The sequence below is a fragment of the Boleophthalmus pectinirostris genome, unplaced genomic scaffold (genome assembly GCF_026225935.1).
Source record: "Boleophthalmus pectinirostris isolate CB_2022bp ecotype Guang Dong unplaced genomic scaffold, ASM2622593v1 HiC_scaffold_23, whole genome shotgun sequence".
NCBI lineage: Eukaryota > Metazoa > Chordata > Actinopteri > Gobiiformes > Gobiidae > Boleophthalmus > Boleophthalmus pectinirostris.
Genome location: NW_026571207.1, coordinates 16,624,005 through 16,643,875, shown reverse-complemented (window position 1 = coordinate 16,643,875; position 19,871 = coordinate 16,624,005). Strand labels below are relative to the sequence as shown.

Genomic DNA, 19,871 nt, shown 5'->3' with positions numbered 1-19,871 from the left:
ACTGATGGTTTGTAAAGCTCTAGTGTTAATAGCTGTCAGATAGGACATCTATTTTGTTTTCTTCAGAGATCCAAAGGAAGAGTAGATGTGCTATAAGTTTGAAATAGTGGTTTTAATGATTGTAGTTAATTAAGTGGCATTATTGCGTCTGCTAACAACAGCATATCCAGGCTTTCTATGTATAAATCCAGCTAACCCCGTATTTTCCATTAAATGTTCTGAAATGCATTGTGTTTGTTTATCAGTTCATATTTCTGTCTTCTATCAAATGGCCATTTAAAGGCCCTCTATTACACAGAATTGACTCTTGTGAGCTTTAAGTCATGTTAGAATGCTGTCATCAGAAAAAGACCTGGAGTTGTGTTTTGTTTCTGTCTACAGCTTCAAAGTTTAAAATGCTCTGTTCCACATTGGGACCTTCCAGGGCTGAAATTATCCAGATGTAGTGACGGTGTATGGAGTATAAAAACACAGTGGAACACTTCCTGTATTACTCAACCTACATATGCAGGAATTGTGAGTTAAACATGTGTGATTCAACCAAAACATTATAACATGGCAATGCTTGTCAGAAATATATCACTTAGGATAGATGTTTTTTTGTTTGCTTATTTTGTACAAAACTGTCCATCCCTTATCCCTTCAGTGTGATTGAGGGACACAACAATAAAGTTTTCTAACAATTTGAAACATGTCTTGATACACGAATCAAGATATGATTTTGATATGCGTTAAATCTCTGAAGAACTGTAAATATCAATAAGTTTACATTTTATCTCATATCAAATATCACAGTTAGGCCTTCTTGGAGCCATTTTGTACTTTTCTGCAAAGTTATGGCATGATAAATTTGCTAGAGTTACACACTGAGTCAGTACTGAACAATTGAATATTATATTTGGTATTGTTGCATTCACAGTATCATTCCGTGTTATCAAAACTTCAAATAAGATCACCAATAAATCTACATTTAACCTTCACCTTAATTTGCAGGTTAAAAATAATAGCACCATACAACCAGATCAAACATCACATTCAGAAATGGTCTATATCCCTTATAGAAACCCATTCCACAGTTTTTACCGCAGATACAACAAACACATAACATCTCGAACATGGCGGCCACATCGCACACTAGATTACGCTCTTTCAGTCTGTCAATATTACAAATCCCCGCAGTTGTTATTGTAACACTTCAACGCCGTCTTATCGGGAAGGCGCAGGGATCACCTCGGAGAAAACTCAATTTCCTGCTCATTTGTACAACAATCCTCATCATTATCTCACTTCTCACGCTCACCTGACAGCCACACTATTACAAGACTCCCAGAGTACGACTTCAAAGTTCCTCATGTCCTTTGGTGACTGCTGGAACTGCTGGAGTGGGCTGTTCTGTGGCTCTGTACGGTGAGCAAGTTAAAAGCTCTCCTCCACTCCATTTCTGCTAAGCTCTCTTCTATGGGCACAATGCGTTTATGTCGCGCTTTGTGATAATGTCCTCAGCTATGTCAGGTGTCAAGAGCCCGCACAAATGTACAAAGGATCAATGTGACAGTAGTGATTATTATGGCCATTGTGGAGCAGTCAGGCTATGAAGTACATACATTGTTCACTGGGGTTTATACGCTGTAAATAATATATCATTATTCGGAATGAAATGGGCCATAGGGTTGCAGGGTGTTGCGTGGTTCAAGCTCAGGGTGTGATAATTCTGATTAAATATTCAAATAGTGGCTATAAATATATTGGGTCTATGGCGGTGCTTTTTCACACAAGCAGTATAGACAGTCACGAGTGCCTCCCACATGTAGTGTTCAAATTTAATTATGGCTGCACAAAGCAATATGCTTACAAAGTGCAGCAATAAAAGACTTCCTTATCAACACATTTTCATATCAGAGGTAGATGTATTTATACCATTCATGGTTTCTGGACACCTGGCAACCAGTTCTGCAAAAGCTTGATCTGTAATTTAATGCACTGAATTGTCGCCAGACTTACATGATTTATATTTAGATGTTTTCAACATACATACGGTCAAGGTTAAAGCTGATCAGAATGTTCATTAGATTTTTATTTTTTATTTTTTTTCACCAGTAGATGGTAGATATGTGACCTCTCCTCCCCTCACCTGGCCTTTGTTCAGGTTCACCTGGGCCCTTTCCCAAACCACTTCCTCCTTCCTTTTCCTGTGCACATTTTGCATATTCCTGTGATGGAGCCACCACATTAAGTGCTGTTTGAGACGGAGTGAGCAGTCAGAAAAGTGGCTTATTAGCTCCTTCACATGGAGATGCTGACTTAACAGGTGTGCGTAACACCAGAGAGTAGCTCGACCTGCAAGACGCACCACATGCGTCACATTATTTAGGTACCATGGTTATTTAGATGCACAAACACACTTTTAATAGTGCCTCGCAGACTTCAGAAATGAAACAGAAAACAGGCTGAGATCAAATGCGCTTTAATTGGCACTGGAAAACGCTGCTGCAAGATGATTGAGTTTGACTCACATTATTTTGTAACTAATACGCTTTATGTGCAAGTGGATCTGCACCTATAAGACACACACATTTTATCTGTGTGCTCAGTTATCATAAAACATATCATTTAATAGGCTCATATTGTGCAATATGTCCTTAATGTCACCACAATTCTATGTCTACATGTTACTGCATCTGCATCTTAAAAACCCTAATTTTGACATGTTTTAACATTAAGAGCTACCATGGCAAGTGCACCTCTCCAGTGACGAGGAATTGGTTTCAGAAAGGGCCCTGTGGTCTCTGGTTTTCTTCTGTCAGAACAAAGCTGGAACCCTATCACACAGCAGTAATGTGGATAGCATCTAAAGGTGTTATGTGAGACATATACTTTATTGTCCCAGTAGGGGAGTATGTCCTTTGCATTTGATCCATTCTTCATACATAATAAACATAAAACACAATTTATATTTGAAATGAAATGAAAGAAGAATTTTAAAAGTGCACAAAATGAAATTGTAACTGCTATAATCCAACGGCAATGACACAAAAACCCGCAACCACTCATTGTATACTTTCACAATTGAATCCAGTGGTAAGCATCACTTCTAGTCTCAAGTTAGTGGGAAAAACAACATCGCATCAGAAATTGGGTTTCCTCGTGGAACACTCCCAGCATGGGAAATGGTGGACTGTGACAGGCTGAATTTCTAGTGCTGGCAAACAGCATTATTCTCATTCCTGGTGCCATTGTCAGCCCTCATTGAAATCTGCTGTCACCGAGTGGAGCCTGATGCTAAGCAGGGCTGCTGGCCTCCCCACGCGTGTGTGTCTGTCTCTGTCTACATTTATACAGCCCGGCCAAAGCTGCGATTGGAGAAATCAAGGAGGAGGATAGATAGAAAAATGGACATAGAAAAGGCAAAGAAAGCCGGGGGAAGATGGTTGTTTTGGTCTGACGATGAAGCACTGATCCGGCGTGAGCGGTTTCTTCAAAAACAGCAGGAAAAAAGCAGCGGCGGTCTCCAGAGCTCATCACTCATCCTGGGCTGATGGAGGCAGACAGGTGGGTTTCCTGCTCCTAATATTCTCCATGACAGACTGTCCATTTACACTGCTGGCCTTGCTGATCCCGTGCTATTACTTTCCCCTGACCAGGGAGGAGCCGCGCTTAAACAACTCCACACAAAATTGTTTCCATTCCTACACTGACTAATGGTGTACTAAGGTAAAACAGCACAAGTAGAATCTTCAAAATATCAACATAATAAATCACACAGGCAAAATTATGAAAAATTTCCAAGACCACAGTTAGTGTTGTCAAAATACCAAAATGTCATACTCAATTTCAATACTAAAAAACTTGCTCCATAGTCGATATGATTTCAGTACTGAAGAGATACTTTTAAAAGCTCTTTTCTGACAATATTGTATAGTAATTATAATTTTCAACAAAAGTATTTTTTTATCATACCATATGGTTTTAGACTACTTCTGATAGTGTCCCCCAATATCGATACTTTCTTAAATGAGTAGCTAGATTCAATTCTAGTTTTAGATCTGATTCGTGTCTAATGTTTATACTATTTTGCTGATGCCAGTTTACCAGATGTTTTATGTGTGATGATCTTCCTGATACAATGTCCTCAGTTTATACAGGCTCGGGACTGCCACAGTAAGCAAAGCTGCTCATTTTTTGGGCAAATTCAATTTATTTTTTGTTCCACAACATAACAAACGTGTGAATAATTTATTTTACTCTTGACAAAACAGTATAGATCCTTACACTTTATTTAAAGTGCATATGAACCTTAAATAAAGAATGTGATATGATTAGATGACAGCCAAAAAAAAAAACTAACAAAAAAAACAAAAACACATATTTTTACTTGAGAAAAGGCTTGATTGTGAATTTCTATATTTGTAGCAGTGCATGAGTCAGAAATGGGGATGTTGAATACTTGATCAGGCACGTTCATTTGCAGCACACAGAGGGGTAATCACTGGAATACACACACGCAAAAGTCTAGCAAAAAGAAAAGGAACTATGTAAACATTTTATTTTTGATTAAATTATAAATCAATTATCTACTAATTGATTCTTGCGAGCTTTAAACCATGTTAGAATGTTGTTACCTCATCAAAAACATATCTGGAGTTGTGTTTTGTTCCATTCACACATCTGAAGAATTAATTATTATTGGTGTGTCTACATCTTCAAAACTCTAAATTTTGCAACTTTTGTTTCACCTTGTGATGTCATGTAGAGGTAGTTTTCAAGTTAACCTTTACATTTAGTTCAGTAGAAATGGGCAATTCCAGGGTTGAAATCATCCAAATGATTCCGGGGAAGGTGCACAGGGTTTAAAAACATACATACATGAAATCACAAGGTGGAATATGCAGAATTTGTGTGTTAAACATGAGTGAATGAAATAAAACGTAAGTTGGGGTATATTTTTATAAGGAACTTTAACATAATAATAGATCAGAAAATAGTGTAATATGGGCCCTTTGACACGTACATATTTCAGTACTTGCATGTCTATGGTGTAGTTAAAGGCGCATTAAGTAACTTTTTTCTGGTGGAGAGTTCGACACTTGTCTCTATGGAGATGTTATTGATTTGACTAGAATGTTCCACACTACAGAATTTAAAGTGACGCCACTGGGCCACTGGGTCACAGATCAGACCTGTGAAGCAAGCCCCTCAAGGGATTTTTGAGCAAAACCGGAAAAAAGGCTTAGCAGACAAGGTTAATGCTATACAGAGAAAATTCCACCATATAACACCATATAAACAAGCTGCAATAAAAGTTGGAGTGGAAAAGTTTGGTGTTGTAGAAGTAATGTAAAAAAGCAACAGTCAGGTACACACTCACTGTAGTATAGATTTTGCATTAACCACCAGTAACTGATTATCCTATATTTTTTAAAGGAATCCATCCATTTCTGTTAAAGTTCAGTATTTTTTTTTGAATACACTTTCTCATTGGTTACAAATCCTTACTGCTGCACTGAGTACTGAGGATCAGTCCAATCTTTTTTTTTGACTAGTTCCCTGTATAGAGGAGAATTGAGTTGGAAGCCTATAGCAAACCACATATATTGCTTCATTTCATTCTCATACCATGTGCTGGATACTCACATGGTTGTCTGTGCTTGAAAATAACCATCTTTCAGTTAGAACGGAGCGCCTTGACACACTCTCCACACCTGGATTTGTGCTGTTCCTCCTGCTGCCTGTAGACCTCTTAATCTCACTTCGATTGGATAGGAAGCACCAGTGAGCTGCAATCTCCAACTCCTTCCACACTTGTTCAAAAGTATAAACCCTCTCAAGCACAAACACGTATCAGACTTTTTCAGTTGGAATTGACGTCTATGGCTGCGTTTTATTCTATTTAAAGTGCATATGACAGGTTTTCATTATTTTCTAATATTTTCTAATTATTACTGTTTGATAGTAACTATGGCAAATATTTATCATAGTTTACTAGGTGAAAGAAGACGTCCAAGGCACTCTGATATCCGTAACTATTATTTTTATTTCATGTCAAACACCATGGTGATTGAGCATGTACCACAGAACTGTAGGGGAGGAGATCGACCTAAGCACCTTAACTTATAATGTGAGTCTTACTGAATCCATGAATTAAGAGGCACAACCTATCCAGGATCAAATGAGGAAATTGATCTCTTACCTTATCTGTTGCCTGTTTTTATACTTGTGATCTCTGCCATTGTTTATTTCATATTCACTTGTGTATAATTGTTCTTGTGCAGATGTATGTCCTGCCAGATTTTTTATATATGAACATACACCACTCTGTCCACAGGCCATGGGTTACAATGTACATTTAAACACACTCCATATGCACCTGTGAATTTACATGCCCTGATGAAGACGCAAGTCGAAAGGCGTTGGAGTTTTGACATGAAATAGAAGTTAGCTATACTTAAAAAAGCTAAGTGTATCGTAGTGCCTCAGATTTCTTCTTTCATCTAGTAAGTTTATCTGCCCACTCGGGATCTCCAAAGAGCACCTGATTGTTACTTCACTTAGTCGTTATTTTCTGCATATTTACCATAGTTGTTTGACTCCTTTCAGGTGGCAGTTTATAAAGGAAAGTTGAGGAAAAAAATACAGGTAGCAGTGCATTATAAAAAAGGAATCCATCTATGTCGTCAGTACACAAAATCCCATCAAAATGCAGGGACTTAACAACAAGCTAAGATTGTGTGCATGTGTGTGTGTATCAAATAATTACTATTGTGTAAATCAGCATATTCTCTTTGTTGCAGTATGGTTGCTTGGTAACTTGGTAATGGAATTACACCATTTATGTCTGTATCTGCAGCACATATCCAACCAGGTGAAAGTGAAATTATAAAGCAAAGCACTCAAACAAGGGAAAAATAGATAAGGCAACAAAACACAATTGGAGCGTAATTCATTAATGAAACTACTCCACATTGCATCAATTTTGTGAAGTTCTAGTGTACTGTTTTGTATCAAGCTTTTATATTTACAAAAAACTGTCATGCTGGCGCATGGGTGTTGTAGGCTTGTGGGCTGAAAATTGGACAGAATCATACTGACAACTGTAAGGAGGGTTCAAACAAGGCCACTGAGAGACTGCAAGATTACTCAAAAGTGCATGGATGACTAAAACCTCTTCAGGCAGGCTTTTGATGAGGGAACGACGTTATAACATGGTAAAAAGCTCCAAAAATTACATTTTGCAAAATTCCCCCTCTTTAAATAAAAATAGAACACCTATGCTGATGTCTGAATCCACAAAAATATCTGATGCTTGTCTGTCCACCACTGCATGTAAAAATATGTGACTGCAGATAACTGTATTTCTGAATAAATATGTGTTTGATACAACTTTTCTTTGTGTGAATTATTTTGCTTCTAAAATAAACGCTTAGTATTCCAGTTCATTAATTCTACTCTACTTGGAGCAATGCATGTATACTTGGTGAGATAACCTCCCTACCCCGGCTTTAGAAAATAAGAAAAAAGACAAATTATCCCCCCTGTGCTCCAAAAAGGCATTTTGTCAATGTAATACAGAGCCAAGTAGTGCACGGACTTTAAATGGGAAATGGGCACTGCTTTATTATGCTGCAGTGCCTTGAAATGAATGTGGATAATAGATATATTCACAGCGGTATTAATATCCTCCGAGTTCATCTCCCCCCCCCCCCGTTCTCCATTTTCTCTCTTGCAGCCTCCAAAGTACTTTGCCCTTGGCTATGCCTTATACTAAATAGATTTATGAGAACATTTGTGTCATATTTCCTCTTTTCCCGGATTGTCAAGACAGATTGTCAGAGCACCACTGATTGAGTGGAATCAGCACACAGACTTAGCTGCTATTGTCAGACCCCACATATTCATCTCTGGAGGGATTTCACAGGCAAAATTGGCCACTGACACTTCTCTCAAGGCTGCGCTTCTCTTACAATGAGGTCAGGGCTATAAAAATACTAGATTCTACAAGTACTTTTCAGAAGATAACACCCTCTGTAAGGAGTCATTTTTAAGCTTGAGTTTATGTAACGCATATTATGTTTCACAAGTGATTAAACAGTGTAGATTTAACAACTAAACATTGAGATAACAGTACATTCCAAATGCTGATGTTTTTTGGTTTTTTTTCCAACATGGAAGTAGTACTAATACCTGGCTTAAAAGTGCACAATGTAGCTTTTCTGGTGGAGGGTCTACAACCTCCTTGTCTCCACGGAGTTGTTATTGCTTGGTTGTCATATGTTATCAGAGCTATCTATCTTATGTATTCAAGTATTTTTATTGCTTAAAAATACAAGCAGGTAGTGGACCCTGCATCAGAAAAGTCACATAGTACACCTTTAACTGAATGTACTTACAACTAAAGCTAATACACATTTTATAATATTAATAATATAATATCACTACCACTACATGATCATCTACAAAGCAACACTGTAGCAGAAAAAAATCATCTGGACAATATATTTTTGTCTCCAAATTATTCTAAGACTTGTGCAAACTATTAAAAAACACTGAGTGAAGGCTTATACAGCAAAAACGCATGAATACATCTTGTGTGAAAAATCATCCCCCTTTAAAACGCACTGCAATGTCGTACTACTGGTCATATAATGAATAAGTGGAGGAAGAGCAGAGCCTGGGAACATTATATGGACGGTAATGGTGCTCCGGTGGGTGTGTCCCGTCATTTGGAGGGTACGAGAGAGGAGCATTCTCAATGAGGAGGACTGGAGCCCTTTGAACCCGGCACAACTCCTTCAAATCCTTCACTTGTGCGAGCAATTTGTCAGCAGACGGCCAACATGACAGGGTAACAGCGGAGGATACCCATTCTGTCAGATAGCAGGGGAAACTGTGGCTACTTAGAAAGCCAGTAATGAACGGAGAGCCGGCTGTAAGGAGAAACAATACAAAGATAGACAGGGTTTCTACGACCGAAGATATGAACTCTTTGAAAAGCTATGGAAACCTGGAGAAAAAAAGAAACAACAAAAACTTGCTATCCACAATTTGTTAGTTACACTACCTGATGTTAAGTTGGACTATGCGGTAAGGCTGCTCAAACAATAACAATATGGCATGCAGTGCAAAACAAACAAAAAAACAAAACAAAAAATTACACAGTAACTCTGTTGATGGTCTTACCTTATATATATAACCTAAACTAGCTTATTTTAAGATGGTTTGCAGCTGTCCAAAGTTACTCCTAGTATCCTAATTATTCAGCGCAACAACAACTGCCATGCTAACAGTGTACTTCCTGACCCTTGGACAATAGAACACTTTATAATTAAATGTAGACAGCATGCAATGGACATATTTTGACCTTAGCTGTACTGGGGCACAACATTTTTTGCACAAATACATGGAAACAGTGGGTTCAGGGGCTTCAATAAAGAATGACAAAAAAAAAAAAAAAGAAAAGAAAAGAAAAGAAACGAAAGAAAAAGAACTGATAGTTTATGATTCAGGCTTAGTAACTACTATACCCTAACTTCTAACCCCTTAATTAAGTCATTACTAAGTCTGAATTATTCTTAATGCAATACTTATTGACTTAAGTGTGTGTTCATGCTTAATTGGTTTAACTAAGGTATAGTAATTATAAAGTCAGCCTGATTTCATGCTGTAAGAGCACTTACACACTTATCCTTGGGTATAAAGAGGCCTCTGGTCTGTAACATGACAGGTCCAATAGATGACAAGATGGCTAACTTGGATTTTTACATAATTCTGAGTATTTTAATTAAAACTGACCTTGACACAAGCCATGTAAGCTTTGGTACTGATTGAATCTTCTGAGACAGAAGGACTCTCCAGGGGGAATATCCGTGAAGATGGACTGCATTAGTTAGTGTTAACCTCTACCTCCACTCTCCAATACCAACCAATTATTTGAGCATGCTAATTCTAGATGAAAAGGACAAAGACATGCTTTATGGTGAATCACACTGCACATGAACACCTCTAACATGTGGAGCAGAGGATACAGGACAAATTATGGCATAAATGAATGTATTTTATAACTGTATGTACTATGCATGTACTATGCACTAAAAATATTACGACTACTACAACTATCACTATTTCTTTTAAAAAATCATTATTCCTGTCTTGCTTTGATAGCATTGGACATTTCTTTTGTAATCTATACTTGTCTGTCTCATTCTTATTGAGATCAATAAAGTTCAATTTTATCTTACTGTACTACTTTACAATGGTGATGACTTGTGCCTAGCAACAGACAAAAGAGAAAAAAACAAAAAAGATCAGGTCTATTTTGTGGAAGTCCCTATAGTTAGCCCGAGCATCTCTACTCAGTACTCAGATTAAGCTAATTGTCCAAGTCTAATCTGATATTGCTAAGGAACCAGTTACAACTCTGGTCTGGTTGTAAAGCGCTATACAAATCAAGTTTAATTTGAAGTCAAAAAGCCAAATTACTGTTAACGGGAGCTAATTTGTCTAGTAATTTCTTATCTAAAACATGCTTAGATAATATTTGATATGCGACAACTTTTACTTGCATTGTTTAAATTGCATTTCCCTTTCCTGCAAGGTCCTGTTGTGCCCCCCCAATCAGAGTTCCTTGAATACATTTTGGAAATCCAGTTAAAATCAGAATAGGCTAGACATTTGTTGTTGTTGTTTTGTTTTTTTCGCAATGTGGTTGCTTTTGTGGCACAAACATATCAAACAAAGGTGTCCGCTCTGATGTGGAGGACTCTAGCTCTGCTCTGCTCTTATTCTCCTGAGCTTTGAGGAACATGATGTCTCTGCACTTTCCCCATTAGTGACCCCACATAAGGGCAGACACAATTAAAGTAACAACACAGAAGCAGACAGTCAGATAGGAACATTAGGCTTAAGCTAATTTGCAACAAAGACTGTGAAGAACTACAGGAATATATATATATATATATATATATATATATATATATATATATATATATATATATATATATATATATATATATATATATATATATATATATATATTATATACACACACACACATATATATATATATATATATATATATATATATATATATATATATATATATATATATATATATATATATAATATATATAAAAAATGTGTTTCTCACCTTCCACGGTGGTAGGTCTCTCTCACCCTCATTGAGCTCGGGTCCTCTACCAGAGGCCTGGGAGCTTGAGAGTTCTGCGCAGTATCTTTGCTGTTCCCAGTACTGCACTTTTCTGGACTGAGATGTCCATTGTTTTTCCCGGTATCTGTTGTAGCCACTCTTCCAGTTTGGGGGTTACAGCCCCGAGTGCTCCGATCACCACAGGCACCACTGATGCCTTTACTTTCCAGGCTCTCTCCAGCTCTTCCTTGAGCCCCTGGTATTTCTCTAGCTTCTCGTGTTCCTTTTTCCTGATATTACCATCGCTTGGTATTGCGATGTCAACCACCACGGCTCTGCTCTGTTTCTTATCCAACCACCACTATGTCTGGTTGGTTCGCCATCACCATTCTGTCAGTCTGTATCTGGAAGTCCCACAGGATCTTGGCTCGGTCATTCTCCACAACCTTTGGAGGTGTTTCCCACCTTGATCCTGGGGTCTCCAGCCCGTACTCTGCACAGATGTTTCTGTACACTATGCCCGCCACTTGGTTATGTCGCTCCATGTATGCTTTCCCTGCCAGCATCTTACACCCCGCAGTTATGTGCTGGACTGTCTCAGGAGCCTCTTTGCACAGTCTACACCGTGGGTCTTGTCTGGTGTGGTAGATCTGGGCCTCTATTGCTCGAGTGCCCAGGGCCTGCTCCTGAGCAGCCAGGATCAGTGCCTCTGTGCTGTCCTTCAGACCAGCCCTCTCAAGCCATTGGTAGGATTTCTTGATATCAGCCACTTCAGTTATGTTCCGGTGGTACGCCCCATGTAGGGGTTTGTCCTGCCATGATGGTCCCTCCAGCACCTCTTCCTCTGGACCCCACTGTCTGAGACATTCTCTGAGCACCTCATCTGCCGGGGCCTTGTCCTTGATGTACTCAAGGAGCTTGGATGTTTCATCCTGGACAGTGGTTCCCACACTCACTAGTCCTTCCTTCCGGCCTGCGTACAGTCTCAGGGTGCTGGATTTGGGATGGAACCCTCCATGCATGGTCAGGAGCTTTCGTGTCTTAACATCTGTGGTCTGTATCTCCTCCTTTGGCCAGCTTACAATCCCTGCAGGGTATCTGATCACTGGCAGGGCGTAGCTGTTGATTGCCTGCACCTTGTTCTTGCCATTGAGCTGGCTTCTAAGGACTTGCCTCACTCTTTGCAGGTATTTGGCCGTAGCCGCTTTCCTTGTTGCCTCTTCGAGGTTGCCACTTGCTTGTGGGATACCAAGGTACTTGTAACTGTCCTCAACGTCTGCTATTGTTCCCTCTGGGAGTGACACCCCCTCTGTGTGGACTACCTTCCCTCTCTTTGTCACCATCCTGCTACATTTCTCAAGCCCAAATGACATCCCGATGTCTGTACTGTAGATCCTTGTGGTGTGGATCAGTGAGTCGATGTCTCGCTCACTCTTAGCGTACAGCTTGATGTCATCCATGTAGAGGAGGTGACTGATGGTGGCCCCGTTTCTGAGTCGGTATCCATAGCCAGTGCGGTCGATTATTTGGCTGAGAGGGTTCAGGCCTATGCAGAACAGTAGTGGGGACAGTGAGTCTCCTTGGTATATGCCACATTTGATGGACACATGTGCAAGTGGCTTCCCCTTGGCTTCAAGGGTGGTTTTCCACAACCGCATCGAGTTCGCAATGAACGCCCTTAGAGTCCTGTTGATATTGTACAGCTTCAAGCACTCAGTGATCCATGTGTGTGGCATTGAGTCATAGGCTTTCTTGTAATCAATCCAGGCAGTGCACAGGTTGGTCTTACGGGTTCTGCAGTCGCGGGCGACTGTTCGGTCAACCAGGAGTTGGTGTTTGGCTCCCCTGGTGTTTTTGCCGATACCCTTCTGTGCTGCACTCATGTATTGATTCATGTGCCCACTTATCTTAGCCGCAATGATGCCTGACATGAGCTTCCATGTTGTGGAGAGACAGGTTATTGGCCGATAGTTGGATGGGACTGCACCCTTTGAGGGATCCTTTAGGATCAGGATCGTACGCCCTTGGGTTAACCATTCAGGGTGAGTCCCATCCCTTAGCAGCTGGTTCATTTGTGCTGCCAGGCGCTCGTGGAGGGCAGTGAGCTTCTTTAGCCAGTACGCATGGATCATGTCAGGGCCCGGTACGGTCCAGTTTTTCATACCTGAGACTCTTCCCTGGATGTCTGCCACTGTGATGGTGACTGGATTCTGTTCAGGGAGGTATATATATATATATATAATATATATATATATATATATATATATATATATATATATATATATATATATACATACATACAATAATAAGGTTGGAAAGGTACTGTATTTGACTAGAGGAAAAATGAATGGACTCAGCTTAAGAGATTGTAGAAATCTGAGAGGATATTGAGAAACTACACTAAAAACATGAACCACTTCCTTTAATGGAGCTAAATGCATTATTGGAGCTTATAGTACAAAACACAGAAAGAAAAAGTACAAGGATGAAATGCCGGAATATTAATGCAATACTTAAAAATGACAATGTTAAAGCCACAGAATGTCTCTTTTTAGCTCAAGGAAAATAGGCTGAAATAAAAACTCCACAGAAATAAGAAGAATATGGCACCAGGGCAAGTTACAAATCAGGTGTTTGAGCTTTAAAAACACCCACAATTGAATATATGCATGTATAAATTTAAACCATACTGCGGGATATTTCAGCATGATAGTGGACCCTCCACCGGAAAAGTTACATAGTACCCTTCATAAATTCAAAATAAAACAAATAACAATAAAAACAATCAATACGTACATAATACACATAATTTTGCCAAGAATCAGTGTTGAATTACAGCTGTGCCCAAAATCAAACTCGAAAGTGCCAATCTACTCTCCAGGGGAAAATTGTTCACCGCAAGAACTAAGAGTCCAAAGCAGCCAATCAAGCCCAGAAAATGATTAGTTTGATGGGAAATTACCCACGCCTGATTGCACTTATCAATAATTGGACGGCTTCCAACCAAAGATGGCCTTTTGATTACGCTTAATCCCGCTCATCACTGTCACAATCCCCCCTTGACAAAGCTCCTGACAATCAACCGCTCAAGACCCTGACTTCAGGTGTGTTCTGTAACTGCACAATACTCCAAAATGTTGTATAACTTGGACTGATTTCATAATACAGCATTGTGGATGGGTCTAAATATAGCAGTGTTATGTACTTTTTTTTCAGTCAGTACACTTGTTAACTCTTTTTCTTATTACAAATAGATAGTAACCATACATCCATTTGTGGAAGTGGAACAAAAAATTATATATATATATATATATATACACACACACACACACACACACACACACATACATATATGTTTTGCTACTAAACTGTGTCTGTGTCTACTTCCAAGTCACTTCTGGCAATAATAATGCAAACTAGTTATACGACTGCCCTGATTACCGCCAGGTTATTGAACCTGCTTGTCTGCTTATCATAATGTATGTAAGATTGAGGGCAGAAGCTAAATAGTACTCTATAATCAATTTAAAAGTGCAAACAGAAAATCACAAATATTGGTCCCATTTTTAATAGAGATTGGTCGACAAATTTGCCACTAGCACAACCTCATACTAATCATAAACAAGCATTCATTTTTATGCATTGTAACTTTGTGTCTAGATCTGTTATATGTGTTTTCAAAGCATGTCCTAGTTTTGCCTGTTCACCGGGTTCACGTAAAAAGACATCTCTTCAAACGTACAATGAATGAAAATTGCGCATAGAGTGAACTGCATTTATCCACTTTATACTTTCTCGGAAAGGGCATAGCTCAGAGTTCATCTTTTATGAAGGAATATATTCAAATGTAGAGAATCTAGTCTTTGTGATAAACAACAATGAAAAGATAGATGAAATACTAAACATCTCACTATATTGTTACCCCATACGGAGCCAAGGGCCTAAGTGTGAACCACAAAAAAATATATACATATACAAAGACAACCACAAAACTAGACCAAGTAATAATTATTATATGTGCTGTCCTAGACACTACAGAAATCCAATGGCCAAAAAACTGCATTATGAATATCATATCAGCTCTAATTGATGCAAGTTAGTACTTTTTACTACAATTACTACCATATTTTCTGAACTATTGAGCACACTTGAATATAAGCCACATCAACAAAATTTTAACAAAAGTTTAAAATTGTACACCTGCACCTGAATATAAGCCACAGGTGTCCACATCTTCAAAAACATTATCAAGTTCGGGCCATCTGTTTTTATTGCCCCTGAAAGCTTTTGTTGTCTTTTTAGATTGATTCACTTCGTCACGCTTCCATTCCCAAAGTCTCTCACGTGCAATAGCTCTGTTTCCTTCTTCAACAGCCACATCAATCGCCTTAACTTAAAAGCTGCATCATGTGCATTTCTTCGTGTGTTTTCCATGAGGAGGGTGTGTGTATGAAGAGCAAAATAACAAAACACAATCAAATGAGCATCTTCCTCGGTGCATCACCCCATCTCTCCTCGCGCTCTACTGCGCATGACTCCTGCAGAATGAGCCTTTGTCCTGTCTGGGATCAGGTCAGTGTCTTGGAGGATTTCAGCAGATTTCAGATTATCTCGGGACCGGGTCAAGTTCTATCAATCAGGTATGAGTGGATGTCCGGCTATTGAAGTTTGAGATGTTTCTTCTCATCATTTACGCATACGGGTAAGACGTATCCCCCTCACTAATTTAGCATCATAACTTATTTTATCACATGGCGATGAACTGTTTTAGTGCACTGACAATATCGCTAGATAGTGTAGCAACTTCATGTTAACCCTAGATCCATGTGTTACCCGCACAGACAGCGGCACTTTCTGCACTCAGGCTGTGCATATCCGCTGTGTTGCCAAACTATCCGTCCATATATTTGCCACACCATTTTATTAGCCGCAGGGTTCAAAGGGTGAGATAAAAGTAGTGGCTTATAGTCCAGAATTTACAGTACTTTAAACTAACCCAAAGACAATATACAGATAATATTATGGCAGAAATGTGTCAAAAATGCCTGTGAATGCCATGGTTGACCAGTGGTGCAGGCGGTAAGGGGAGTTACCTTCAAAAGCCTCGCCCAGATTATAGAATTCCAAATTTGGAACTCGGATCTAAATTTGCCCCTATAATTGTCTCGATGACCTTCATTTGACTGGAGCCAAATACTGTGGGTGACATCACACTTCCTTATAGTCCACTTTTATTATATACAGTCTATGATGATACCCAAACCTGTAATAACCAGGCAATGCTAGTTGTTTGCTCATTGGTTAAACAGTGTAAAGGCCCAGGAGCAAATTGCCTTATTTGCCTCACCACTCTTTAAACAGCCCCCCCAGCGTTTCCAATAGACACATTTATTTACTTGTCTCAGTCAATTAACCGTCTTCCCTTTGAATAATTCATTTCCACAAACTGACAAAGTTGATGATGATTTCAATGAACAAGAGAACCGAATCTAAATATATATAGTGATTGAAGATTACTTAGTCCACTTACACAATGGCTGGCAGCTTCAGTCAAGTGCATAATTAGTGGAATTAGATTAAATAACCAATTAGACACTAACAAAGTAAATAAGCCTCCAGGGATTCCACCAAATGCTCCAGAATGGAATTAAAGTGAAATGGGTTTATTGACAGGCTAGCTCTGCCACATAGCAGGTTTGCGAGCTCATATGAAAGAATGGAAACGTGAAGGACAATGGTAGCTAAACTGAATTAATTAAAATGTGAAAAATCAGCAGTAAAATGTTCAGTGTTTGTTGTAATGTTGGTTAGTTAAGGGCCTTACCTTTACTAGCGCTTTCCACATGTTCCAATTCATCAGGGAACCTCATGATTTCAGGGTAATTTTCTTCACACTTCTCAGTCAGAAAATGGAGTAAGGTTGTGTTCTGACTGATGGATTTAGTGTCTCGGAGCTGCAAAAAATACAAGAAAATGTTCATTCATAATAGTGTTGATGGAATTTGAACATAAGTAAAAAAAATAAATAAATAAAAAGTAAGAGGTACTTTGAAGTGAAGACGAATATTGCACTCAAATAATACAAAGTACAAAAAGTTATTCTTTTATGGCTGCATTTCCCAAACAGTGGTGTGCAAACTCCATCTGTGAAGTTCTCTACAGTTCTAATGTTTGTTTAGTACAGAGTCCATTTTATCCCATTTTATTTCTTGGTTAATACTGCTGTTGTGTAGTCCAATTTTACACCTGATTTAGCCCAAAGTCCAACATAAGTAGTTCTGTTTTAGACTTGGTTTAAGATCTGGCAGTAGTCTGGAGGCTAATTTCTATTCTTAGGTAGTACTTGGTGTAAAAAGTTTGAGAATCACTATGTTAAAGATATATTCAGCACTTGAGTAGTAAGTGAGATGCCATTGAAAATTAACTACACTTCTGATATTGCTCCTTGTTAGCACAACTGCATGAAACAATGACACTACACCTTTTAAAATCCAAACCCAAGTACTATTTTCTCTAACTAAATTTAATTGCAATTCCCCTTAATTAACTGATGGTCTACAGTAGAAAAGAAAGTAATTATAGTAACTTTTTCTCAAGAGCTTTCAACGGGTACTGGGTTGATTGAAGATAACAAAACAAAATAAGTTTATCTTTTTTATTTCCAAAAATAATCATGCATTAACACCTGAGAATTGGAGAATGTGCGTCACTGTCAATTAGTGATGAGGTGAGCTTTAAAGTGCAATAACTGACACTTCTGAGTACAATTACAGCACGGTGCACAACACCAAACGTAGACACTCTCTGGAGGATGAAGCCGGAGTGAAGCGGAGCGGTGCAGCATGACGTTTCAATGAAAGAGCTGCGTCGCGTTTGCCAAGATACACACACCAACCACAAGAAGAGAACTTGTTCCATATTCATCCCCGCCGTGATTGCCATGCTGTTCGAACGGCATGCTGGGAAAGCTAATTAGCACAAGCCACTTATGTGTACTCATACTGATAATATCTGCGCAGTAAACAGCCTGCAGTTGGACGAGCCCACACATGTGCGTACACCCCTCACACCGACATCCCAAACAATTAGCGGGCCGAGACGCACCCACGTACAATAGATTCATTTGATAAGGATCAATCTTTCACTCATGACCAAAAATTACAATCTAATTTCATGGATTTTAACTTTTAATTTATTGATGGTTCCCCAAAGTGTTATTTTAAGTGCATATGACAGGTTAGACTATTAATTTCTCTGTATATTAGCATATTAGATTTACGATTTTAGTGAAAAGGTTGCCAATCTTTTTCTAGTTTTGTAATTTTGGTGAAGGTATAATTTTACTTCTTGGTCAGATACAGGGAGCAGATATGACATGCATAGAGGCATGTTACCTAGCAACCATAGCAAATTACAATACTTATGATTGGAGAAATAAAAATAAGTGACAAAACCTTTATTGATGACAGGTCAGGAAATTAGGTATTCTGTTTTAGAACTCACTGCTACGCTGTGTATTTTTCAACTTTTTGCTTTCCAAATTTCTTCACAAACTGTCATAACTGATATAAAAATATGATAGATATTGACCAAAATAACTATCCCACCAAATCAAGTAATAATTAGATTAGAATATAAAAAAAAGAAGATATGATCGTGTGTGTATACAGTAAAATGAAAGACTGAAATAAAAAGTTTGATGGTGTTATCTCTGAAGAGTCCATTGCACCTCAGGCAGTAGACTTCATGAGTGCTTTCTGATAGTGTGTCCTTTGTCATTAACCTGATCTAAAGCTGAGCCCGGGCAGACGTGGTGAGAGTGGGGTAAGTAGCAAAACCATGTGGTGCTATATAATGAGGCAGTCATAAAAGTTATCAGATGAAAGTGGAAGTATATTATTGCTACAAGGTGAATATGATAAGCATCATGAGGCTGGACTACGGCCAGTGAGCAGCCATGACAAACCCTAACAGGAGTGACATGTTTAGATAAGGACTGGTATCAAAATGGCCCATCCAATTTACTTTAATGAGTCAAAATAAAAATATATTTAAAACAAATAACACACATAAAACATAACACTTCAAAAAGTCCAATTGGTATAGACTTTAACAAATCTCTCGTAACAAAACTTGACTGCTTCTGTTGAAGTTTACAACATAAAAAGTTCACAAACTAAATTATTTTCAGCTGTTTGCATCAGCAGCTTCAGTTCTGAGATGTTGGCTGAGTTTGAGTAAATATGTCTGGGTCAGACTCTGGTTGTGCAACATAAAAAAATATGTTGTATAAACACAACATTTTTTACATAACTTTCTATTCAATTTATTAACAGAAACAGATAAATAATGTACTGTCAAGTAAATTAACAATAGTGGGCTGAAGGTTTCTGCATTGCTATATAAGCACCAAACTTATTCACAATCATGTGGATTTCAATGTCCCATTTTATATGCCCTGTCTGTGACATTGCATAACTTTCTAGAGATGGCACGTTACCTGCATGATTCCATGGAAATAGAAAGTTAAAATCATACTTGGGAATATTCTTCATGCAGAGAAATATGTTTTATGCATTACTGTTGAATATTATAGCCAAAGAAACAACATTTCCATGGAGACAAGCAGGTGGGTCTTCCTCCAGGACAAGTAAGAGTCAGGTTTATGTAGATGTAAGCCCGCTCACAGTTAGAACAAAGGATTTTCATGTTTTTCAGTGCAATAAAAACA

At 38.6% G+C, this 19,871-nt stretch overlaps 1 protein-coding gene across 7 annotated transcripts in view; it reads right to left on the bottom strand.

Moving 5' to 3' along the window:
• Window positions 1–19,871, bottom strand: part of diaph2 (diaphanous-related formin 2) — a 424,564-nt gene that overhangs the window by 179,219 nt on the left and 225,474 nt on the right. For all 7 annotated transcript variants that reach the window (XM_055158844.1, XM_055158843.1, XM_055158845.1 and 4 more), the window contains one exon: window positions 16,965–17,094. In XM_055158844.1, coding sequence (XP_055014819.1) covers window positions 16,965–17,094 — 130 coding nt within the window. The remainder of the gene's footprint in view (window positions 1–16,964; window positions 17,095–19,871) is intronic.